At 42.3% G+C, this 26295-nt stretch overlaps 1 protein-coding gene across 10 annotated transcripts in view; it reads right to left on the bottom strand.

Annotated features, from left to right (window-relative positions):
• Positions 1-26295, bottom strand: part of LOC106588837 (adhesion G protein-coupled receptor B2) — a 512228-nt gene that overhangs the window by 163954 nt on the left and 321979 nt on the right. For all 10 annotated transcript variants that reach the window (XM_045709861.1, XM_045709852.1, XM_045709858.1 and 7 more), the window contains exons 5-8: positions 18511-18675; positions 18196-18360; positions 2118-2219; positions 652-758 (exon numbers count right to left, since the gene is read on the bottom strand). In XM_045709861.1, coding sequence (XP_045565817.1) covers positions 652-758; positions 2118-2219; positions 18196-18360; positions 18511-18675 — 539 coding nt within the window. The remainder of the gene's footprint in view (positions 1-651; positions 759-2117; positions 2220-18195; positions 18361-18510; positions 18676-26295) is intronic.

Genomic DNA, 26295 nt, shown 5'->3' with positions numbered 1-26295 from the left:
AAAAGTTGTTATATATATTTTTTTTATAGAGGCATACTTAGACAAAAATATGTGACACGGTGTCTACTGCCCTACAAAGGCAAAGTGCAGGAACTATGTAAAACAATGAATTGCAAAATCTGACTTCAAAGTATTTTTCTGTTTAGACAAACAGCAATTTCTGGTACTTCATGATATATTCTGATCGACTAGCTTTGTCTTGTGTCAGGAAACTAAATAGCACATTAATCATATAATATACCTGGCCATTAAAACAGATCAAAGATTTTTGACCAAATTTGTAGTTACTGCGCTTTGCCTTTGTAGGTCAGGGTAAATGATAACACGTTAGAGCAGGAAATTAAGAAATTGATTAACAGCTGGAAGGGAATGCTGAAATTAAGCAATTAACTAAGCAAATGAGCTACATTTGTGTGGATGAATGAAATGGACACCTGGCTCAAATAGAAGCCTGTCTCTAATAAGCACCTGTTGTGTTCAGTGATTTAAGCAAATAAACGCCCCGGGCTATTAATTCAGTTTTACAGTAGCTTACTAAAATGCTTTCACAATAATGTTGCGGCACAGGTGGCTCATTGAGCATGTAATACAATACAAACTGTATTTGAATACATAAGATGTGAATAGAGAGAGCGTGAAAAAGGGACTTACAGATAAATGTAAATATCTGAATTCCATCGAGACGCATCTGGCGAAGCTCGGAGGACCCCAGTAAGCAACTCCATTAGCGTCCAGCAAGCAACGACGACTAGCAGATCCTAGAGAGAGGGATAGAGAGCGAGAGAGAGAGAGAGAGAGAGAGAGAGAGGGGAGATATATATAGAGGGAGAGGGAGAGGGAGAGAGAGAGAGAGAGGGGAGATATATATAGAGGGAGAGAGAGAGAGAGAGTGAATGAGAACGAGAGAACGTGATGATGTAAATCCTGACAGCAATAGTTCATTTTTTATATTATCTATTAACTACATACATGCTATTGTCATTTTTCCAACATAGTCAATCATCCATAACGTAGAGCTGAGGTCAACGAACCACCTGCCATTATCTAATGCAAAACCACTGTGCAAGGTCACAGTATGCACAGTTATTGAGAGAGAAAAACAGAAACAGCATATGGTGAGGCTGAACATTGTCCCCCTGGCTGCCAGTAAGTTATCGTAAATCAACAGGATTTTTTTTTTTTTAACAGTGCAGGGTGTTGTTGTTAGGGATGAGTGAGTGACTGCCTGAGGACCATGTCTGAGTAGGCACCTGCTATGACTGAGATATATACTACTGAACATATACAGTCTCCAACATTGTAAATCATGTAGAGCTGAGGTCAACCATCCACCTGACAACTCCTCTATAAGGTCACATACAGTATATATGTACACAATTATTGAGGCAGGTTTTATGACCTCGTACCTGTACCAGCTAGTGACTACCCGGCAGAGCTGCCTCCAGTACATGAGTCATCCTAATAAATGCCAAACTGTGTTATTGAGAGGGAATTACACAAACTGCATATATGATGAAGTTGAAAATTGTCCCCCAGGGTACACCTTACTAACTACTTTCTCTGGTGGAAACCATTTCATGCAGGATAATAGATTCCAAACACATGCTTGCATGTAACACACACACACACACACACACACACACACACACACACACACACACACATGCACGAACACACACACTTCAAAGTCATCATCTGTTAGGCAGTATCTTGCTATAGGGACTGTCTGAGTGCCTGAGGAATGGGTCTGCCTGCTATGACTCTGACATATGCTTCTGAACATCAATCTAAATTAACACAATATTAACCTGGATTTATTCTTCACACATACACATTACACTACGTCAGCCATATAGCACTCTGTAGGCCTTACAAGTGCCAAAGAAACTTGACAAAGATAAGTACTAGTACTAGTCAGACACTTGCAGTAGGCCGTTAGACTAGATCACTACTGTGTATACTTACATTATAGCTTAGTAATTGTACTATACTATAAGTGTAGCATGGTTTACCAGTGGCGTTAGTCGGACACTTGTTGTTGACTAAGATTACATAATCACTGTTTATAATAGTAGTATAGTTACAGTATAGTACTGTCATAGTAGAATAAGGTTTACCAGTGGTGTTAGTCGGACACTTGTTGTAGACTGTTTCTCCAGCCGAGGCACTTTTCCAGGTCATGGCTACAAGGTACTCGTCTCTACAGATCTCATGAGGTGCTGCAGAGAGACAGAAGAGAGAGCGGGGAGAGTTAGATAGGACACACCCACTCACAGTATATTCATCCATCTTTATCCATCTCTCTCGTTTCTCAAATCTCAGAGTGTGGAGAATAGAGAAAGAGAGAGAGTGAGAGAAAGAGAGAGGGAAAGAGAGAAAGGAGGAGAGACAGAGAGAGAGGGAAAGAGAGAGAGAAAGGGAGAGAGAAAGAGAGAGAGAGATAGAGAGTGGGGGGAGGGAGAGCGAGAGGGAGAGGGGGATTGAAGAGAGAGAAAAAAACAAAGGAGAAGTGAAAAAGAAAGCCTTTTTTTATTCTAAATATATGTTCCCCTCCAAAATCTTGGGCAGATCTTTGAGCCATCAAAGGACTGGCTCTGATAGAATGCTCTGCAGCAATGTCTGACATCTAATCTATAGCCTTCCAGAGCACCACACACACACACACGCTCACACACAAGCACACACACAAAAGGGGTAAGAGAGTCCCAGTCAAAGGCATGCTTAGTAAACTGTGTTGTTTGCTGCAGAAGCTGACACACTGACAAATCACAGCGAACAGGGCTTTGAACAATTCGCCCCTGTCTGAGAGCTGAGGGAAAGGGAGAGAGAGAGAGAGAGAGAGAGAGAGAGAGAGAGAGAGAGAGAGAGAGAGAGAGAGAGAGAGAGAGAGAGAGAGAAAGGTAGAGAGAGGGTGGTAGAGAGAGGTAGAGAGAGAGAGAGAGAGAGAGAGAGAGAGAGAGAGGGTGGTAGAGAGAGTGAGAGGGGATGGTAGAGAGAGAGAGAGGGTGGTAGAGAGAGTGAGAGGGGATGGTAGAGAGAGAGAGAGAGAGAGAGAGAGAGAGAGAGAGAGAGAGGGCGGTAGAGAGTGAGAGAGAGGAAGAGAGAGAGAGGGCGGTAGAGAGTGAGAGTGAGGAAGAGAGAGAGAGGGCGGTAGAGAGAGAGAGCGAGAGAGAGAGAGAGGGCGGTAGAGAGTGAGAGAGAAGAAGAGAGAGAGTGAGAGAGAGAGAGGAAGAGAGAGAGTGAGAGAGAGCGGGGGAGAGAGAGCGAGAGAGAGGAGGCTGGAGCTAGATACTGTAGAGAGAGTGAAAAGTCAACCTCCCAGCACAGAGTACTACTCCCTCATGGAAATGAAGGATAAATTCACCCAGGTGGAGCTGGAACAGCAGGTGAACACACTCCAGTCAGCAGAAAGAAATCGTCCAACTCAACAACACCCCCTCAACCAGACCCGGAGAGCTGGAGGTGGAGAGAGACATATCTGCGCTCTGGACTGTGGTGAGACAACATCAACAGGAGAAAGAGCAGGAGCAGGAGAAGAACAGAGCACTAGAGGAGAGGATCAGACTGCTGGAGGAGAGGTTGAGATGGATGGCGAGTGACAGAAAACAACCCATTAGAGAGGTGGTCACCCCCGCAGAGAACCCAGCAGAACAACCCACCTCAGCTCCTGACAAATGTATTGACACCACAGCAGAACAGTCCACACCAGACCCTGACCATAGCATCAACATTACAGCAGAACAGACAAATGAAGAACCCCAAGCCCAGGGGATCTCACCCCCTCTGAGCACCTCTCCTGTCAGCCACCCTTATAGTCCTCCTGACAACAGCCCCACTGAGGACATACACAAGACACATATTGTACTCCTTATGGACTCAAATGGGAAATATACACAAGAAAATAAACTTTTTCCCAAACACAGAGTGTCTAATCTCTGGTGTCCAAACACCCAGCGCGCCCTAGACCTTCTGTCTGAGGACCAGGGTCACCCAGCCACATAATAATACACACAGGCACAAATGACCTGAGAGCACAGCAGGAAAGGGTGGCCATATCACTCAAGGGAGTGATTGAAAAAGCTTCTTCTACTTTCCCCAACGCACAAGTGGTTATCTCCACCCTGCTACCACGAAAAGACTTCCACCCTTCTACCATACAGCGGGTAAACGGAAGTATTTCCCGTGACTGTGCCTTAAAACAAAATGTTTACCAGGCACACCACTCTACCCTGGACTTGAACAGCCTTTACGACCAGGTCCACCTATACAAGGCAGCAGTGCCCACCTTCGCCCGGACTCTAAAGGACATCACCCTCAAACGCAGACCCAACACTGCACACAGGAGCAACAAATCAATAGACACCCTGCCTAGACCAGCAAGACACTCTCCCAGACCTATGGGACCCCCCCCCGGACCCCCCCGACCTACACATAAAGGACCAACGCCAAGAGGACCTACATCCAGACCATAGCACCACCAGCCACATCCACACCCCCGCCCCAACCAATCAACCCCCCCCCCCCAAGTCACGGAACCACCCCATGCCCCCCACTCCAGCAAAGAAGGCCTCAACATGGAAGCCACACGCCAGGCCATGAGCAGGCAAACAGGCCCAACCCCCGCTCTTACACTAGTCCAAGCTAATGGCATGTACCAGATGTTCAGCAGGCTCTGCTCACACTTACTGGCCTGACTCACAAGACCAACAACATTGGACACTTTATGGAACACAAAGCCATCACTATCTCATCCTGGAATATCCAAGGCCTGAGGTCATCTGGCTTTGGCCTAAAGAGTAGGAACCTGGCCTTCATCAAAGAAATACAGACATTGTCTTCCTACAAGAAACATGGTATAGAGGAGACGGACCAACTGGTTACCCTCAAGATTACAGAGAGCTGGTAGTCCCATCTACCAAACTACCAGGAGTGAAACAGAGAAGGGACTCAGGGGGTATGCTAATTTGGTATAGAGCAGACCTAACTTACTCTATTAAATTAATCAACACAGGAACATTTTACATTTGGCTAGAAATTCAAAAGAAAATGATCTTAACAGAGAAAAATGCCCTCCTGTGTGCTACCTATATCCCCCCACTAGAATCCCCATACTTGAATGAAGACAGCTTCTCCATCCTGGAGGGGGAAATCAATCATTTCCAGCACCAGGGACATGTACTAGTCTGTGGCAACCTAAGTCAGCCCACTGACAACCCTATCAGATCATAGCAAAATCACAGTCTACTTGAACAGAGCAATACTCAATCATAAGGCATCAAAGCCAAAGGAACTGAATAATATTAATGCTGTAGATGGAAGGAATGCAGTGTGGAAACCTACCAAAAAACATTTAGGCAACAACAAATGTAATCACTTTTAGACAACTTCCTTGAAAAAATAGTGAAGGTGTGAACTTGGCAGCGTAACATCTAAACAGTATATTTGACCTCTCAGCTTCCCTATCAAATCTAAAAATCTCAAACAGAAACCCGAAGAAAATGAACAACAATGACAAATGGTTTGATGAAGAATGCAAAAACCTAAGAAAGAAATTGAGAAACCTGTCCAACCAAAAACATAGGGACCCAGAAAACCTGAGCCTACGCCTTCACTATGGTGAATCACTAAAACAATACAGACATACACTACAGAAAAAGAAGGAACAGCACGTCAGAAATCAGCTCAATGTAATTGAAAAATACATAGACTCTAACCACTTCTGGGAAAATTGGAAGAAAAAAAACAACACGAAGAATGATCTATCCAAAATGGAGATGTATGGGTAAACCGCTTCTCCAATCCTTTTGGCCCTATAACAAAGAACAAACAGCAAAGACATATACATGATCAAATACAAATCTTAGAATCAACTATTAAAGACTACCAGAACCCACTGGATTCTCCAATTACATTGAATGAACTACAGGACAAAATACAAACCCTCCAACCCAAAAAGGCCTGTGGTGTTGATGGTATCCTCAATGAAATTATAAAATATACAGACCACAAATTCCAATTGGCTATACTTAAACTCTTTAACATCATCTTTAGCTATGGCATCTTCCCCAATATTTGGAACCAAGGACTGATCACCCCAATCCACAAAAGTGGAGACAAATTTGACCCCAATAACTACCGTGGGATATGGGTCAACAGCAACCTTAGGAAAATCCTCTACATTATCATTAACAGCAGACTCGTACATTTCCTCGGTGAAAACAATGTACTGAGCAAATGTCAAATTGGCTTTTTACCAAATTACCGTACGACAGACCACATATTCACCCTTCTTGACATGTCTCTCAGATCGTTCACAGGTTTGTGGAAGTTACCTGTGGTGCTGATGTTTAGGCTGAGGTATGCATCGTTTTTTGTGTGCTCTAGGGCAACGGTGTCTAGATGGAATTAGTATTTGTGGTCCAGGAGACTGGACCTTTTTTGGAACACCATTATTTTGGTCTTACTGAGATTTACTGTCAGGGCCCAGGTCTGGCAGAATCTATGCAGAAGATTTATGTGCTGCTGTAGCACCAGATCATCAGCAAACAGCAGACATTTGACTTCAGATTCTAGTAGGGTGTTCTCTTTCTCTCTCTCTCTCTCTCTCTCTCTCTCTGTCTGTCTGTCTGTCTGTCTGTCTGTCTGTCTGTCTGTCTGTCTGTCTGTCTGTCTGTCTGTCTGTCTGTCTGTCTGTCTGTCTGTCTGTCTGTCTGTCTGTCTGTCTGTCTGTCTGTCTGTCTGTCTGTCTGTCTGTCCATTTATACCACAGCATTGTTGAATAGTTGTTTCTGATTGGCTAGAAGGGCATTCTAGAATGGATATTAAAACCAGATAACGGGACAGTTGGAAAATATATCAGGACACTTACCCACATATACTCTATGATCCTTAATTAACTAGCCTCTCAAAGACAACATTTGCACACACTGTAAAGACTTTTTCAATTGTGTTATTGACTGTGTCATGACGTTGGCCTGTTGGTGAGGTTTATGACCCCCATAAATACCTTTCCCCCTTTCCTCTCTCTCTAGTCTACAGAGTGACTCTTGGAAAGCCCTTTGTTAACATAGAGAGTCGGGTAACATCAAAAGGGTGGTGAACAGAACCATATTTCTGTAATCCAACCAGTTGAAAAGATGTGTTGGTACTTAACCTCTTATGGCTAGGGGGCAGTATTTTCACGGCTGGATAAAAAACGTACCCGATTTAATCTGGTTACTAATCCTACCCAGTAACTAGAATATGCATATACTTATTATATATGGATAGAAAACACCCTAAAGTTTCTAAAACTGTTTGAATGGTGTCTGTGAGTATAACAGAACTCAAATGGCAGGTCAAAACCTGAGAGATTCCTTTACAGGAAGTGGCCTGTCTGACCATTTCTGGAACTTCTTTGCCATCTCTATCTTTTACAAAGGATCTCTGCTCTAACGTGACACTTCCTACGTCATCCATGGGCGCTCAGAGCCCGGGAAAAACCTGAATGTCGTCATCCCAGCCCCAGGCTGAAACACATTATCGCCTTTCTCAAGTGGCCGATCAAGGGACTGTGGGCTTAGGCGCGTGACCTGGCCGCCCCCGTCTTTGTGATTTTTTCCTCTGTTTGCCGAAAAGGAGATTCCCGGTCGGAATATTATCGCTTTTCTATGAGAAAAATGGCATAAAAATTGATTTTAAACAGCGGTTGACATGCTTCGAAGTACGGTAATGGAATATTTAGAATTTTTTTGTCACGAATTGCGCCATGCGCACGACCCTTATTTACCATTTCGGATAGTGTCTGGGACGCACGAACAAAACGCCGCTATTCGGATATAACGATGGATTATTTTGGACCAAACCAACATTTGTTATTGAAGTGGCAGTACTGGGAGTGCATTCTGACGAAGACAACAAAAGGTAATCAAACTTTTATAATAGTAAATCTGATATTGGTGAGTGCTAAACTTGCCGGGTGTCTAAATAGCTAGGCCGTGATGGCTGGGCTATGTACTTAGAATATTGCAAAATGTGCTTTCACCAAAAAGCTATTTTAAAATCGGACATATCGAGTGCATAGAGGAGTTCTGTATCTATAATTCTTAAAATAATTGTTATGCTTTTTGTGAACGTTTATCGTGAGTAATTTAGTAAATTATTAGCAAATTCCTCCGGAAGTTTGCGGAGGGTATGCTAGTTCTGAACGTCACATGCTAATGTAAAAAGCTGGTTTTTGATATAAATATGAACTTGATTGAACAAAACATGCATGTATTGTATAACATAATGTCCTAGGTGTGTCATCTGATGAAGATCATCAAAGGTTAGTGCTGCATTTAGCTGTCTTCTGGGTTTTTGTGACATTATATGCTAGCTTGAAAAATGGGTGTCTGATTATTTCTGGCTTGGTACTCTGCTGACATAATCTAATGTTTTGCTTTCGCTGTAAAGCCTTTTTGAAATCGGACAGTGTGGTTAGATAAAGGAGAGTCTTGTCTTTAAAATGCTGTGAAATAGTCATATGTTTGAAAAATTGAAGTTTTTGTATTTTTGAGGAATTTGTAATTCGCGCCATGCCTATCATTGGATATTGGAGCAGGTGTTCCGCTAGTGGAACGTCTAGATATAAGAGGTTAAAGAATATGATATCAGATCAGTTGTCATCTGAGACATTATTACTGATGATAGGATGACATAAACTGTATCTTGGAAAGTCTGCACATAGTTATCAGATTCACATGGAATTGTTGTGCAATATAAATGTTTAAATATGAAACTATTTGTGAACAGATGAAATGTAATTTCAGCTTCTAAATGAGAGTTTTGGTTTTCTTAAGTGAACTAGGCTCAACTCAGTGGCCCCACCCATGTGAACAGACATTGGTTGTGAACTATGAAACATGCCCTTCTCTCACTACTACATAAGCCCTTTACGAAAATGTAACATTTGTGTTCCCGAGGACGTGAGGACGACAGTCCATATGCTAAAAGGGCTAATATAAAACTACTGAACTAAGCCAACTTCAGCGTGAGCTCAAAGTATGGCAACTTGGTATGAACTTTGAACTCTTAATCACTAAAGAAGTGATACCTCCTAGATGTTGAGTTAGCAGCAGCAGCTGTAAACGTGGGCTAGCAAAGGACGGACAAAGTATCTGCCCTACCACACGACGACAGTACTACAGCGTATCCGTTCTACCACAAAACATATTCTTCAAAGGACAAGGGCAACACAGCCTTCCATCTACGACCAACCTATTGAAGCATAGCTCAGAGTAAATATTTCTTGCATTTTCCTTTTCCAAATGGGCGGTTATTTAGAATGCATAAGATTCTGTATTTAAGATAGAATAGCTTTACAAGATCCGATCAGAGACCAAATCCTTTGTTCCTCAGTCTTCCCGTGATTTCATTCAAACCCCAAACCCCTTTCTTTGTGTAACCAGCCGTCATATCTGTTCCGTCCGCTAGGGACGTTTTCTTTTATGACATAATTAGTAATCAATGTATGACCCATCCTGTGTATATGTAATTCTGTGTGATTGTTTAGGTATTAGGAAATAAATAATTAACCCACATTTTGTATTGCTGATTCAACTTGTTAGCCAGGGTTCGGGAAGATAACCAAGAGTTTACGATGTTCAGATGAGACTGAATAAGGTGACGATTAATAATTGACTGCTATTGACGTAAAAGATTACCAGGTCTTTAAGAGTTTATTCAGAAGATAACAGCTCTATAAACATTCTTTCGTGGTGCCCCGACTTTCTAGTTAATTACATTTACCTGATTAGTTTAATCAGGTAATATTAATTACATACAATTGTTTTTATAGTACAGTATGTCATATCACTTAATCCGGCAAAGACACAACATTAATGGTGCCCCCTGTGAGGAATCTAAGCTAAAACTAGGCCGCACGTTTGGGTTAATTCCATACATTATTGACGCCCCGTGTGAGGAATCTAAAATAGGATGACGCTTTCATTCTGATTCAGCCTATATAAAATTGAAAAGCAGATTACATACTACACCCAGTTTATTATACACATTATTGGTGTTGTAGACAATAATTATTGCTGGTGCGTGTGTGTTCTGGAGACTGCCTCCGTGTTGTTCTCTGACATAGTCAGTGGGTAGCGTAAGCTATACATTTCTAGAACCAGGCTGATAAAGCTAATTACAGAAATTTGAGAAATAGAGCATTTGGCCAAACGCAGGGCTATTTCTGCCTCGCGCGTTTCAGACGCGTGAAGGGCCCAGTCATTATTAATTTCTCCAGCGAGGACAAAGAGCCAGCCAGTTGAAATTGAGTAGATATTAGCTTGACCAGCGACAATTATCTTTCTCTCTCACGCGTTTCCACGTGAGTAGACCACGGTGTATTTCGTTGTTTGCCGCGCGTTCCGGCTAAAACATTGTCAAATAAAAGGGTTTGAACATAATACGTTATAAGTAAAACCTTTCCCTTGCTAAGGGGATCCTATGTTATGCCTGAAAGGTACAAAGTGGGATTAGCTTGCACGAGATGCTAAGCTAACAAAGGGAAAACAGCCATTTTGTTTTTCCTGTGTCACTCTGAATTCCTCCGCCTTGTGGAACGGAAGTCCCACCCCGTGTACTTCCGTTTGATTTCAGCGTGTGCCAGCAGTGACCTCTGAAGAATCACCAGTACCTTCCTTCAAGAATAATTATTCAGGTGACACTCAAGTGGTTACTTACGATATCCAGACGGATATCGATGTCTCATTCAATTTAACTAATAAGTAAAATTGCCAGACTTACATTCTCAGGTTAATTAAAGTTGAATTCCCAAATAGCCTATACAGGTTTGATTTATCGTAAAAATCGATCTATCAGTCAAATTTGGTTTTTGCAGAACACATTCAGTACCCAGTACTGACAAAGTCCCGCCTTCAGCGGGAATCCCATGTGGCTTCGGCCTCGTGGCTTCGGGAAAAGTGAACCTAGTGGGGTATGTACCCTAACATTTGAATTACTGTTTACACTTATGATATCCAATCAATGGAGATTGTATGGATTATCATCGTCTCATTCAATTTAATAAGTTAACTTCTTTGGGATAGGGGGCAGTATTTTCACGGCCGGATAAAAAACGTACCCGATTTAATTCAATTTGCTTTTGCAAATTCATTCATGTCCAACTTCCACATTACTGGTACAGTACTGACTATGAATAGATCAAACTCGTCTTTGCAGCTTCCAACAAATTCCGAACCCGAACTTTGAAAAAAAATAGTAACATTTTTCCTCAAAATTTTTCTAATAATGTGCAAGCTGTCAAAGGAGGTGGTCACCACTCCTCCGCTAATTAGTGAACCTCCACCCAAAAAAGGATTGATCTCTGACTTCAGCAGCGATACCAACCCTAATTATGCCATTAGCGAAAAAAACTGCTGAAATTGCAAACGCACTTCAAAATCAACCATTGATCACAGGCTTTGTGACGGTTCTCTCCACTTTAGCACTTATGTATCGCCATCAAAGATTGGCATCGGTACAATACCACAGTGCACAGCTGAAGCACGTGCAAGATATGGCTAACATGAGGTGACAGGTGGAGAGAACTGAGCAACTATTGACAAAAGCAGGAAATGAAAACATTCTGCTAGTCGAGGAACTGCGTTTGAAATCTGAACAATTAAAAGTAATTGCAAATACTTATGACGATGAACGAACACAAACTCTTCAACAAAATCGTTGTCTCCAGGAACAACTCGATTTAGCCAAAACTAAATGCGATGTAGTCCACTCCAAACTAGATAAATCTGTTGAGTTACAAATATGACCGCGCAATTTGATAACATGCAGGCAGTTTTGTTGAACGTTGCTCAAAGTAACAATGTTCTACTCCAAATTCTGCAGACCAAAGATGATCAGTTAATGAACACAATGACTAAGTTGGATGACAAATCAGCAGAACTCATTGAAGTCGCTGACCAAATGAATGATGAGAGAACTCGGGTGATGAAGATGGAATTATTGATTTCTAGGCAAGCGGAAGAAATCTCATCACTGAATCTCTCGCTCCGTACTCAAAACCTCTATCTGCAAACCATGACAGATAAGTTTGAGACCGAAAGGAGCAAGTGTGACAGACACATGTCCACAATCAGTACTCTAAGCGCTCAAGTGGACTCTGCAATGAAGCAGAATACCACCCTTATGTACCATCTGGAGTAAGTCCAGAATGGTCATGCTCTACAGCGTGACTATCCATCCAAGCAACTGGCACCTGTACTCAAAGGAGTGAAGATGATAGGTTTAAGACATTGCCTCCCTCAAGTGTCCCTCAGTCTTCTCCTCTTGGCCATTCGGCACTGAGTAATATGGCGCCTCTTGGCCAACAAAGCCAAAGCTTGGCTTTTCCTCTTGGCCTTTCGGCCCCAATTTCCCCACAGGATGAAGCCAAACCTCTCCGCCCGCTTGACGTGGAATACCTTGACAAACTCGTCAAGAATTTCCCCACCTTTGACCCCGTTCCAGGTCAGCCAAACGATACTGAGACGTTCCTAGCTGACATAGAGGACGCATTGGATGCTTAACCGAACGCTACGGTTTCTGACAGGGTTTACCTGTTGAAGCGAACGTCTAATAGACATGTGACGAAGTTCATTCGTCTACAACAGCAACACATGCTAAATGAGTACGCTAAACTTACCACAGCTTTGAAATTAGAATTCAGTGGTTCTGCGACTAGCAAACATGATAGCTCACTGGCTAACACTGTCAAAAAAGCTTGTAACGAACACCCACAAGCTTACTATCATAGGCTTCGTTCAGCTTACTTTGGCCTACTCACTGAAACAGGAATGGAAGAGCTGTTACCATTCAAACAAATGTTTCTGTCGAACATGTATCCCACCTTCATTACCTACTTTGGCCCTGCAGCCCACGTTGGCTCGCCTATCTTACAACTCAGAGAGCTTGCAAGCACAGCTTTTAAGGCATCAAAAGCTCGCAACGCTAAGAGCCCTGACCACTCGGTTTTAAAGTTTGACCAGGAGCACTCACTCCAGTTAGAGGGTACATTATCAGGTATTGGAGCGTTGAGAGATGACGCACAACAACGGTTTCTACCACGAAACCACGAATCCAATAACCACCGCGGTCAAAGTAACTATAAAGTACATCGCCATCGAAACGACTACCGCTACAATCGACCTGTTCACTACGTTCCTGCCCCCAACCCACACAATGTGTCAGAGCACAAGGGTAACAAAGGGTTGAAGGACAATCAAAACGTAGACCAATGTTCTCCAGGAGTTCCACTACGTGAAGAACTAAAGCAAGAAACATTTGAGAAAAGGGTAAAAGATAAGTCACAAGGACTAGACAGGGAATTACCGGACACCAGGTCCGCAGGAATTAACACCCATAGCAAGGATGTTAAAATTCAAATTTCTCCCGCTCTCACTCGAGACCCTATCCAGGGCCAACTTGATCAAGAAACAAACCGACGGGGCTTTGTCTATAGACTCTGATACAAAAGTTGCGAAGAAAGATGTCAAACTCTTCGTTAAAGCCAAGCCCACTCAAAATCTGAAAAGTCGATCTGCTTCCACCTTGAACAGAAATGGCACATCACGTCGTTGTGGGGAATATGTCCACTAAACACAAATCTAAACGCCCATACCTGGAAACAGTCCTGGAGGACTGCTTAAATTGTCATGCACTAATTGATTCGGGCACAACAATATTGCTCATCTCTCAAACATTGTTCGATTATCTCCAAAGGGCTTTGAAGCCAACTAAACATTGGTTAACCTGTTAGGGCTAGGGGGCAGCATTTGCACGTCTGGATAAAAAAAATGTACCCGATTTAATCTGGTTACTAATCCTACCCAGTAACTAGAATATGGATATACTTATTATATATGGATAGAAAACACTCTAAAGTTTCTAAAACTGTTAAAATTATGTCTGTGAGTATAACAGAACTTATTTGGCAGGCGAAACCCTGAGGACAAACCATCCAGGATTTTTTGTTGTTGTTGAGGTGACAGTGTTTTCAATGGGTTTCGATGTGGATCTAGATTCTAAGGCAGTTGCTTGCAGTTCCTATCGCTTCCACTGGATGTCAACAGTATTTAGAAATTGGTTGATGTTTTTCTTTTGAGTAATGAAGAAGTATGGCTGTTCAGAACGAGGGTCGAGTCTAGCGTACTGTTGTGGTTGGGGCGTGCGACCTGAAAGCTAGCTCCACTTTGTTTTCGTCCGGTATTGAACACAGTTTATCCCGTCTTAAATTTTATTGATTATTTACGTTACAAAATACCTAAAGTTGTATTAGGAAAGTTGTTTGAAATGTTTGGATTAAGATTACAGGTAATTTATTAGATATTTGTAGTCATGTTGCGCAAGTTGGAACCGGTGTTTTTCTGAATCAAACGCGCCAAATAAATGTACATTTTGGAGATATAACGACAAATTTATTGAACAAAAGGACCATTGATGATGTTTATGGGACATATTGGAGTGGCAACAGAAGAAGATCTTCAAAGGTAAGGCATGAATTATATCGTTATTTCTGAGTTTTGTGTCACGCCTGGACGGTTGAATTATGATTGTCATGTGTTTGTTTGATGGGGTGCTGTCCTCAGATAATAGCATGGTTTGCTTTTGCCGTAAAGCCTTTTTGAAATCTGACACGGTGGCTAGATTAACAAGAAGTTAAGATTTAATTTGATGTATTGCACTTGTGAATGTATGAAAGTAAAACATTTCAATTTACATTTTTTGAATTTTGCGCTCTGCCATTTCACTGGATGTTGTGGAAACGTTCCGCTAGCGGAACCCCTAGCAGTAAGAGGTTAACATCTGCCTAAGTTACTGCCCAGATCTTCCAGTCTGGACGACCAGACGACAGGTCTGGAACGACGATCCCAATCCGGACATCCACTGCCCAGCCTTAGAGCAGACTTCTTCAGTTGCAGATACCCTACCCGGGTCGACCACCAGAGGTGAACCACAACGATAGCCCACAACCAGGACAACCGACGGTCATTTTTATGTTGGTTTGCAACGTGCAGTTTAATCGCAAGATTGAACCTAACAAGGGGGGAATGTCATGACGTTGGCCTGTTGGTGAGGTTTATGACCCCCATAAATACCTTTCCAACCTTCCTGTCTCTACCCTACAGAGTGAATCTTGGAAAGCCCTTTGTTAACATAGAGAGTCGTGTAAAATCAAAAGGGTGGTGAACAGAACCATATTTCTGTAATCCAACCAGTTGAAAAGATGTGTTGGTACTTAAAGAATATGATATCAGATCAGTTGTCATCTGAGACATTATTACTGATGATAGGATGACAAACTGTATCTTGGAAAGTCTGCACATTATAGTTATCAGATTCACATGGAATTGTTGTGCAATTTAAATGTTTAAATATGAAACTATTTGTGAACAGATGAAATGTAATTTTAGCTTCTAAATGAGAGAATTGGTTTTCATAAGTGAACTAGGCTCAACTCAGTGGCCCCACCCATGTGAACAGACATTGGTTGTGAACTATGAAACATGCCCTTCTCTCCCTACTACATAAGCCCTTTATGAAAATGTAACATTTGTGTTCCCGAAGACGTGAGGACGACAGTCCATATGTTAAAAGGGCTAATATAAAACTACTGAACTAAGCCAACTTCAGCGTGAGCTCAAAGTATGGCAACTTGGTATGAACTTTGAACTCTTAATCACTAAAGAAGTGATACCTCCTAGATGTTGAGTTAGCAGCAGCAGCTGTAAACGTGGGCTAGCAAAGGACGGACAAAGTATCTGCCCTACCACACGACGACAGTACTACAGCGTATCCGTTCTACCACAAGACATATTCTTCAAAGGACAAGGGCAACACGGCCTTCCATCTACGACCAACCTATTGAAGCATAGCTCAGATTAATATTTATTGCATTTTCCTTTTCCAAATGGGTGGTTATTTAGAATGCATAAGGTTCTGTATTTACGACAGCATAGCTTTACAAGATCCGATCAGAGACCAAATCCTTTGTTCCTCAGTCTTCCCGCGATTTCATTCAAACCCCAAACCCCTTTCTTCGTGTAACCAGCTGTCATATCTGTTCCGTCCGCGAGGGACGTTTTCTTTTATGACATAATTAGTAATCAATGTATGACCCATCCTGTGTATATGTAATTCTGTGTGATTGTTTAGGTATTAGTAAATAAATAATTAACCCACATTTTGTATTGCTGATTCAACTTGTTAGCCAGGGTTCGGGAAGATAACCAAGAGTTTACGATGTTCAGATGAGACTGAATAAGGTGACGATTAATAATTGACTGCTATTGACGTAAAAGATTACCAGGTCTTTAAGAGTTTATTTGGAAGATAACAGCTCTATAAACATTATTTGGTGGACATCTTGAAGCAAGTGGGGACAACAGACTGGGATAGGGAGAGATTCAATATGTCTGTTAACAGTCCACCCAGCTGGTCTGCACATGCTATGAGGGCGCGGCTAGGGATGCCGTCTGGGCCGGCAGCCTTCAGAGGGTTAAGGCACTTAAAAGGCTTACTCACGTTGGTCACGGAGAGCTCACAATTCACATGAGCGATGGTGGCCCGTATCGGTGGCACTGTGTTTTCCTCGAAGCAGGCGAAGAAGTTGTTTCGCTTGTCCGGGAGCAAGACTTCAGTGTCCGCGATATGGCTGGTTTTCCCTTTATAATTCATAATTGTCTGGAGTCCCTGCCACGTACGTTTCATGTTGGAACTGTTAAATTGCGACTCAACTTTGTTCCTGTACTGACGTTTTGCCCTTTTGATTGCCTTACAAAGGGCATAAGTGGACTGTTATTACTTGACCATATTCCCAGTCACCTTTCCATGGTTAAATGAGGTGGTTCGCGCTTTTAGTTTGCTCCCATCTATCCACGGTTTTTGGTTTGGATATGCTTTAATTGTCACAGTGGGAACAACATGTCCTATATACTTCCTGATGGACTCAGTCACCGTGTCAGTGTATATGTCAATATGTCAACATATCCCGGTCTGCATGTTCAAAACAATCTTGAAGCATGGATTCCATTTGGTCAGACCAGCATTGAACAGTCCTTACCACGGATACTTCATGTTTGAGCTCTTGCCTACAGGATGGAGGTGCGATCTGATTTGTTGAAGGGAGGGCGGAAAGGGCTTTGTTGCCGTCCCTGAAGGGAGAGCAATACAGGCAATGTGTTGATAAAACTTCGGTAACGTTTTCCTCAGATATGCTGAGGACAACAGGTCCAATTCAGGAAAGTTGGATTTCTGGTCAAAATGCTGGTGAGTTACCGCTGCTCTAACATCCCAAAGTTATTTCTGGCTGTATATAATACTACAAAGGACGTTCTGAGTTAATATTGTAAGAAACAACAACAACAAAAATAATAATAATGCAAAGTTGCTTAGGCGCAATGAACAGAGCGACCATGTCTATATGCGCCATATTGTCAATTATAGGGTCAGTGGAGAGCAAAAGAGAAAGGGGGTGAGAGAGAAAGGGAGATAGGAAGGAGGGAGGGAAAGTGAGAGAGAAAGGTATTAAGGGAGGTGGACTATTGAGATTGAGAGAGCGAGAGAGAGGAAGGAAAGGGATGGAAAACGCTGTCAACAGAGAGAGGAAGTGAGGGATGGAGAGGCCTACAGGTAGAAAGATAGATTGGAGAGAAATACAGAAATGCAGTGGGACAAACAAAAAGTAAAGGTGAGAAAGAGAGGGAGCAAGTAAATGGATAGACAGAGACAGAGACAGAGAGAGAGAGACAGAGAGAGAGAGAGAGAGAGAGAGATTAGATTAGGAGAGAAGACAATAGACTGTTCTATAGTGCTGTGTTCAACACAGGGAATCATTCTACTCTCTCGCTGTGATGCAGTTTGATTGACACATGAAGAACCTCATTTATAGTCAATTCCCTCATTTCCACAGTCGTTACAGACACAATCATACTACAACAATACTTAACTCAACTCACACACACAGCTAGAAGCACACTCCTACACACTCAATAACAGAGTTAATTAAACAAACGCACCATAACACATTTCAACAAAACCAAACATATTTTCGCAAATGATCACATGGTCTCATACCATCACACACACACACACACACACACACACACACACACACACACACACACACACACACACACACACACACACACACACACACACACACACACACACACTGACCGGGGCACTTCTTGTCATTGCAGGAACGGACCTCCTCTCCAGAGCCGTCACAGGGGTAACCCTGTATCCCTGTTCCCTCACACATCCGGAAGCGACGCTGCCACCCTGAGTCACATGTCTTACTGCACAGACTCCAGTGGTTCCAGCTGCCCCAGTTACCCCCATCTGAAGAGAGAGGGGGTAGGGAGGGGGGAGATAGGAGGAGACATAGATTCATGAGTATCATGACGTAACATACACACATACTGTATATATATGTTGTGTGCTGTGAGTATGGCTGTCTGCTCTCTATGTTTGTGTATATCTTTGTCTTACCACCGCAGGATGGGTTGGTACACTCCCTGGTCTCCTGGTGTGGTCCCTTACACTCTGCCCAGACGTGCACCGATGCACTACACCTCCTCTGTCTCTGCTGGCTCCCTGTGGAACAGGTTACACTGCACCTAGACCACGGAGCCCAGTCCAACCACTGGCCCTCCACTAGAGACAGAGGGACAGAGAGACAGAGAGAGAGAGAGAGAGAGAGAGAGAGAGAGAGAGAGAGAGAGAGAGAGAGAGAGAGATGTTAAATTATAGAAGCATTGAAAGGGGGGGTAGAAAGACAGATAGAGAGAGAGAGAGAGAGAGAGAGAGAGAGAGAGAGAGTGAGAGTGAGAGAGAAAGTCTCTTGTATAAACAGAATGCCAGACCTAGCTGCTGCAACAGACTAACAAATAAATCCAAACAACTCCAGATTTCCATTTTTCTTCGTTATGGAACCAATCAGAGTTCTAGCCAGACATGAACGTGCAAAAGTGCCCACTTTTCCGAAGTACTTTGCATGGTTGTGCACTTCTATCAGGGTCCTGATTTTGTTTGGGTGGGGGGTGTCTGATTTTCCGCCATACTGCAGTGAGATTTGAAGAGGATTGTGTTCTTCAACCAATTCCATCTGGGGTTTTGGTGGAGGACTTGTGAAGAGAGACTAAATCAAAGAGGAGAACAGCCTTTTAATCAAATTAAAGTAGTGCCAGTCAGACGGCAGCGGATGGATACGGAATACTGAGCAGTCGCACCAAAGCCCGATAACATACACCCACTCCATAACGAAAGCCTCCACTTTTCTCTTTGATGAATAATCGAGTGGAAAATTACACCGTTGGTAGCTGTCCAATATTTACATTTTAAATATATAATATACACAAAACAAGATGGAATTACACATATAGAGATATACAGATATACTGTACAGTACATTCTAGATATAGTTGACATGAACATTCTAGATATATTTGAATGTACATTAAAGTAATGCAGTTTGCTCCTACATATAGGACTCCAGTGATTTCCATCTCTTCCACTATTTAGCCAAGTCTTCAGTGGCAGACACCTAACATAGAGAGATGCTGTGGGCATTATAAAACTTTACAGCACCTGGGAAAACCCTATAGACCTGTGTATCAAGTTATAAGCGTTGTAAAGCCACTTTTACGAGATATGAAAAGACAATGTGGCCCTCTGGGCAAATGACACATCTCACCATAGCTGTGTTTGTGTGCGTGTACACCTGTGTGTCCACGTGTTTGATGACTGTCCTCCATTACAGAGTGATGTCTTTGTTTGAATCTTGTCATTCAGATGTACGTTGATGCATTAAGACACATGTCACGGGATCTAATGCATCAACAACAGTGAGGATTTGGTCTCTCGTGTTCATTCATACTGCATCGTCTTAGCATCAGTTTAGTATTTCCTCACCTGACAGATGACACTGTGGAAGCCAGTGCCACTGAGGGAAGGGTGCATGTGTGTTAGTGTGTGTGTGCATGCGTTCATGTGCGCGAGCATATAATAACTGCGTAGAAGGGTAAAAAATTAAACATTGGTGGGTAAGGCTATGAGGTTAAGAACGAACCCATTTGGAGGGTTGGCATGATAACGGCCATATAAGGAATTCAACCATGACACCAGGATTTAAATGCCATTGGATCTTTAGTATCCAAAGACAGAATCTCAGTTTACTGTACCATCTCATAGGACAACACCATCTGCAGTGTTCGCTGGACTTATAAGACCAGAGAGAAGAACAACAACAACAACTGATGTAAAAGAACGTTTAACACATATTCCACTTAATCAACTGCACGTTCAACTGCACAGCCATTAAAATGAAGCAGTCATCCATAGAATGAATGGTTGGTTAAGGAAGGGATGACTGTGTTAAGGCTAGACTCCTCTTCTTATGCAGACTTCAGAGACATCAGAATAAAGAGCTCTGTCATATGAAGTAACTATGATGAATGCCTATAGCGTTTTGTGTATTGCCAGTGTGTGTGTGTGTGTGTGTGTGTGTGTGTGTGTGTGTGTGTGTGTGTGTGTGTGTGTGTGTGTGTGTGTGTGTGTGTGTGTGTAGGGTAAATACAGTCGTGAGCGATGTATTTTGTCAGTGAGCAGCCATCACCATGGGCCAGGTGGAACCATCATCATCACTTAAACTCACCAACAAAAAGAGAGAGAGAGAGAGAGAGACAGAGAGTGAGAGCAAGAGAGAGAGAGAGAGAGAAAGAGAAAGAGAGAGAGAGCGAGAGAGAGTGAGTGAAAGAGAGAGCGAGAGTGAGTGAGAGAAAGAGAGAGAGGAAGTGAGAGCAGCTGGGATTGACGCTATGTGCCTAGAAAATACAACTGAGGCATGATATACAGCTGAGCTCTGGGTGAGCCTGTGTGTGTGTGTGTGTGTGTGTGTGTGTGTGTGTGTGTGTGTGTGTGTGTGTGTGTGTGTGTGTGTGTGTGTGTGTGTGTGTGTGTGTGTGTGTGTGTGTGTGTGTAAGAGAGATAGACAAAGAGATGTGCAGTATTTAGGGCATCAAAATGGGGTAGCTTGTTACACTAAGAATAATGACAACATAACCTTTTCCTGGTTTCAGACAGAACTACATATCAAAACACACACATACAAATGTGGGTACACACGTGGAAGATAGAAAAAATTGTGCGCACAATGAAAACAAGGACCTAGAACTATGCATACATGCAAGCATGTATCATACAGCTTCACACACACACACACACACACACACACACACACACACACACACACACACACACACACACACACACACACACACACACACACACACACACACACACACACACACACACACACACACACACACACTATCAAAGAGCCATCTCCTCTACCCACGCGCAGTCACAGGGTCTGTGATGGGATTCATCATCTCAAAGGTCCAATGCCTTAGAACTTCCATAAGTCTCACTGTCACAAACTCCCTCCTCTCTCATTGTCCCTCTCCCACTCTTTCTTTCTTTCTTTCTTTCTTTCTTTCTTTCTTTCTTTCTTTCTTTCTTTCTTTCTTTCTTTCTTTCTTTCTTTCTTTCTTTCTCTCTCTCTCTCTCTCTCTCGCTCTTTTCCTCCCTCTCACTGTCTCTCCTTCTCGGTGTCTCTTTCTCTCTCTCTCCAACAGCATGTTAAAACAGCCAAGCAGGCGTGCTACAGTCGATTAAGACTTCTCTTTCCTTCTTCCTGTCTTCCTCCTCTGCTCCAGATATCCCCTCCCAATTCCTGTCTGTCTGTCTGATTGTATTATTTCATTATTAACTGTGTTTAAACATTCCCTTTATTAGGGAGATGAAGTGTCTGTAGTGAGGATGATAATAGTTTGCATTTTTGGTAGCCTAGTGGGTAAGAGCATTGGATCAATAACTGAAAGTTTGATGGTTCAATTACCAGAGTCGACCACATTATATATTTTTGATGATGTGCCCTTGAGCAAAGCAGTTAAAACATATGTGGTCGACTCCGGGATTCGAACCACTGACCTTTTGGTTACTGATATAATGTGGTCAATAAGAGTGTCGCTAAATGACTAAAATGTAAATGTAAAATTAGTAAGACAGACTGTAATCAGCCAGCCAATGAGACAGAGACAGTAGACTGTAGCCAGCCAATAACACATAGACAGTAGACTGTAGCCAGCCAATAACACATAGACAGTAGACTGTAGCCAGCCAATAACACAGAGACAGTAGACTGTAGCCAGCCAATAACACATAGACAGTAGACTGTAGCCAGCCAATAACACATAGACAGTAGACTGTAGCCAGCCAATAACACAGAGACAGTCGACTGTAGACAGCCAATAACACAGAGACAGTAGATGGAAGCTAACCAATAACACATAGACAGTAGACTGCAGCTAACCAATAACACAGAGACAGTAGACTGTAGCCAGCCAATAACACAGAGACAGTAGACTGTAGCCAGCCAATAACACAGAGGCAGTAGACTGTAGCCAGCCAATAACACATAGACAGTAGACTGTAGCCAGCCAATAACACAGACCAACAAGGAACATGCAGTATGTAGGTATATTCTAATAAAATACACACAAAGATATTCAAGAGTATTTCAGGTTAAAGGACGGCAGGTATAAACATTTATAAAACACATACAGATAGCAGAAACAAACAAATGATAACCTAATTCTTGACACACAGCACCATATGCTTGTTCATTCTCTTGTTTTAAGACATTGTGACACAGACTTCAAAACAAACAGCTACTTCAAGTCTTGGATAGTGATTTTCACCCTGTAGCAGCTTCACCTCTACCAGTTGGACAGATGTGTTCTATAAGTCAAATTTATGGAATTTGAACATATGAATGTACATGGGACACAATGGCATGATTGTCCAATGGTTACATGCTAGACAACATCTGTTCTGTGACAGGCTGCAATCACTGTCAATCAAAGCTTGCCCTGCCCCTTATTCTGAGTGTCCTCCAATGACCCTCAATGACTTTGATTGTCCCACCCCATTCCTCTCCAATGTAGTTCTAATAACAGCTCTACACCAAACGGCTCGACACCAAATTGGAATCGAGCCATCCAGTGCACTTGACAATGAGATTGGAATGCAGCCACACAATGATTAACCACTCCTCCTGACAAGGTAATAGGTCATATCAAAGAGACAGAGGCTGGACCACAGCAATCAGACACTGAAGAAACTATTATGAACAAAAAGAAATGAAACGGAAAGAAATAAAGAACAAAAAAAATAAATTAAGACTGATAGACAGAAAGAACGAAATGGAAGAAAGAACCAATGAACAAACGAGAAAACAAACCTTGCCAGAGGAGTAGAAACTGCTATAAAGCAACAACTTTACTATCTCTCCATCTCTGAGGATGTGCTGAAACTGAGCTTTCTATTATGGATTTAGGAGATGAGCAGAGATTTATAAAGAGTACTGGAGTAAAAATGGAGATGTAAGCCTGATCGTATTGAACAAGACTGGACAGGCGAGGACATATGAGGACTGAGTGAGTATTATGACAATGTAGAAACAAAGTAGTGACACATAAATATAGGATAACAGAGTAAGATATATGGAGACTGATATGAAAAGAGGATATCAAGAGAAAGACAGAGGAACAGAGATACAGACAGAGAGAGAGAAAGAGGAGCATGACATGTACTATGTATATTATATATGGAAGGTAGAGAGAGAGGGAGAGAGAAAGAGAGAGAGAGAGAAAGAGAGAGAGAGAGGAGAGAGAGAGAGACAGAGAGAGAGAGACAGTGAGAGAGTGAGAGAGAGAAAAACAGATAGATGGACTATATACAGTGTGTATAAGAGATGGTACTGAATGGAACAATACTATGTTGCAGAGTTTGGTCTGTGTCTCAGGCCCTTCACAGAACGAGAGGCAGAGGGACAGACTGACCGATGGACAGAGAGATAGACAGACATATAGATAGAGGTGTATATGTACAGTACCAGTCAAAAGTTTGGACACACCTACTCATTCAATGTTTTTTCTTTATTTTTACTATTTTCTACATGGTAGAATAATAGTGAAGACATCAAAACTATGAAATAACACATATGGAATCATGCAGTAACCAAAAAAGTGTTATCCTGTTTAGGATAGGGGGCAGTATATTCATGGCGGATAAAAAACGTACCCGATTTAATCTGGTTATTACTCCTGCCCAGAAACTAGAATATGCATATAATTGTTTGATTTGGATAGAAAACACCCTAAAGTTTCTAAAACGGTTTGAATGGTGTCTGTGAGTATAACAGAACTCATATGGCAGGCCAAAACCTGAGAAGATTCTAAACAGGAAGTGCCCTCTCTGACCATTTCTTGGCCTTCTATAGCCTCTTTATGGAAAACAGAGGATCTCTGCTGTAACGTGACATTTTCTAAGGCTCCCATAGGCTCTCAGAAGGCGCCAGAACTTTGAATGATGACTCTGCAGTCCCTGGCTGAAAAACAGTAGCGCATTTGGATAGTGGTCGATCTGAGAACAATGAAACGGGCGCGCGCTTGCACGTGAGGAGTCCATTTTACATTTTCAGTCTTTGAACTAAAACGACGTCTCCCGGTCGGAATATTATCGCTATTTTACGAGAAAAATCGCATAAAAATTGATTTTAAACAGCGTTTGACATGCTTCGAAGTACGGTAATGGAATATTTTGACATTTTTTGTCACGATACGCGCCGGCGCGTCACCATTCGGATAGTGTCTTGAACGCAAGAACAAAACGCCGCTATTTGGATATAACTATGGATTATTTGGAACAAAAACAACATTGGTGTGGAAGTAGAAGTCCTGGGAGTGCATTCTAATGAAGAACAGCAAAGGTAATCCAATTTTTCTTATAGTAAATCTGAGTTTGGTGAGTGGCAAACTTGGTGGGTGTCAAAATAGCTAGCCTGTGATGGCCGGGCTATCTACTCAGAATATTGCAAAATGTGCTTTCACCGAAAAGCTATTTTAAAATCGGACACCGTGATTGCATAAAGGAGTTCTGTATCTATAATTCTTAAAATAATTGTTATGTTTTTTGTGAACGTTTATCGTGAGTAATTTAGTAAATTCACCGGAAGTGTTCGGTGGGTATGCTAGTTCTGAACGTCACATGCTAATGTAAAAAGCTGTTTTTTGATATAAATATGAACTTGATTGAACAAAACATGCATGTATTGTATAACATAATGTCCTAGGAGTGTCATCTGATGAAGATCATCAAAGGTTAGTGCTGCATTTAGCTGTGGTTTTGGTTTTTGTGACATTATATGCTAGCTTGACAAATGGGTGTGTGATTATTTCTGGCTGCGTACTCTCCTGACATAATCTAATGTTTTGCTTTCGTTGTAAAGCCTTTTTGAAATCGGACAATGTGGTTAGATAAAGGAGAGTCTTGTCTTTAAAATGGTGTAAAATAGTCATATGTTTGAAAAATTGAAGTTTTGGGATTTTTGAGGAATTTGTAATTCGCGCCACTCCCTATCATTGGATATTGGAGCAATGTTCCGCTAGCGGAACATCTAGATGTAAGAGGTTTTTATCAATTCTATATAGATTTTATATTTGAGATTCTTCAAAATAGCCACCCTTTGCCTTGATGACAGCTTTGCACACTCTTGGCATTCTCTAAACCAGCTTCACCTGGAATGCTTTTCCAACAGTCTTGAAGGAGTTCCCACATATGCTGAGCACTTGTTGGCTGCTTTTCCTTCACTCTGTGGTCCAACTCATCCCAAACCATCTCAATTGGGTTCAGGTAAGGTGATTGTGGAGACCAGGTCATCTGATGCTGAACTCCATCACTCTCCTTCTTGGTCAAATAGCCCTTACACAGCCTGGAGGCCCTTACACAGCCTGGAGGTTTTGATGTCTTCACTATTATTCTACAATATAAAAAATAGTAAAAATAAATAAAATCCCTTGAATGAGTAGGTGTGTCCAAACTTTTGACTGGTACTGTATATGAGATGGTACTAACCGGGACACACTGCTATGTTGCAGAGTTTGGTCTGTTTCTCAGGCCCTCCACAGAGCTTGGCCTCTCCTCCGCTCACACAGTTCCTGGTTCGGGTCCTGGAGCCCCGCCCACACGTGACAGAACAAAGGCTCCATGACGACCACTCCTCCCACAGCCCATGGACTGCAACACCCAGAGACAGACAGGTACACACAGCCAATAGGGATGAGAGAATGAGAGATAGGAGGTGTGTGGATTTGCCTGTTATAGCAAATGAGGACAGATCATGAACGAGGAGGAGGGTCCCACCCCCTGTCA

Source organism: Salmo salar, chromosome ssa27 (genome assembly GCF_905237065.1).
Source record: "Salmo salar chromosome ssa27, Ssal_v3.1, whole genome shotgun sequence".
Lineage (NCBI taxonomy): Eukaryota > Metazoa > Chordata > Actinopteri > Salmoniformes > Salmonidae > Salmo > Salmo salar.
This window is presented reverse-complemented; position numbering and strand designations above follow the sequence as displayed.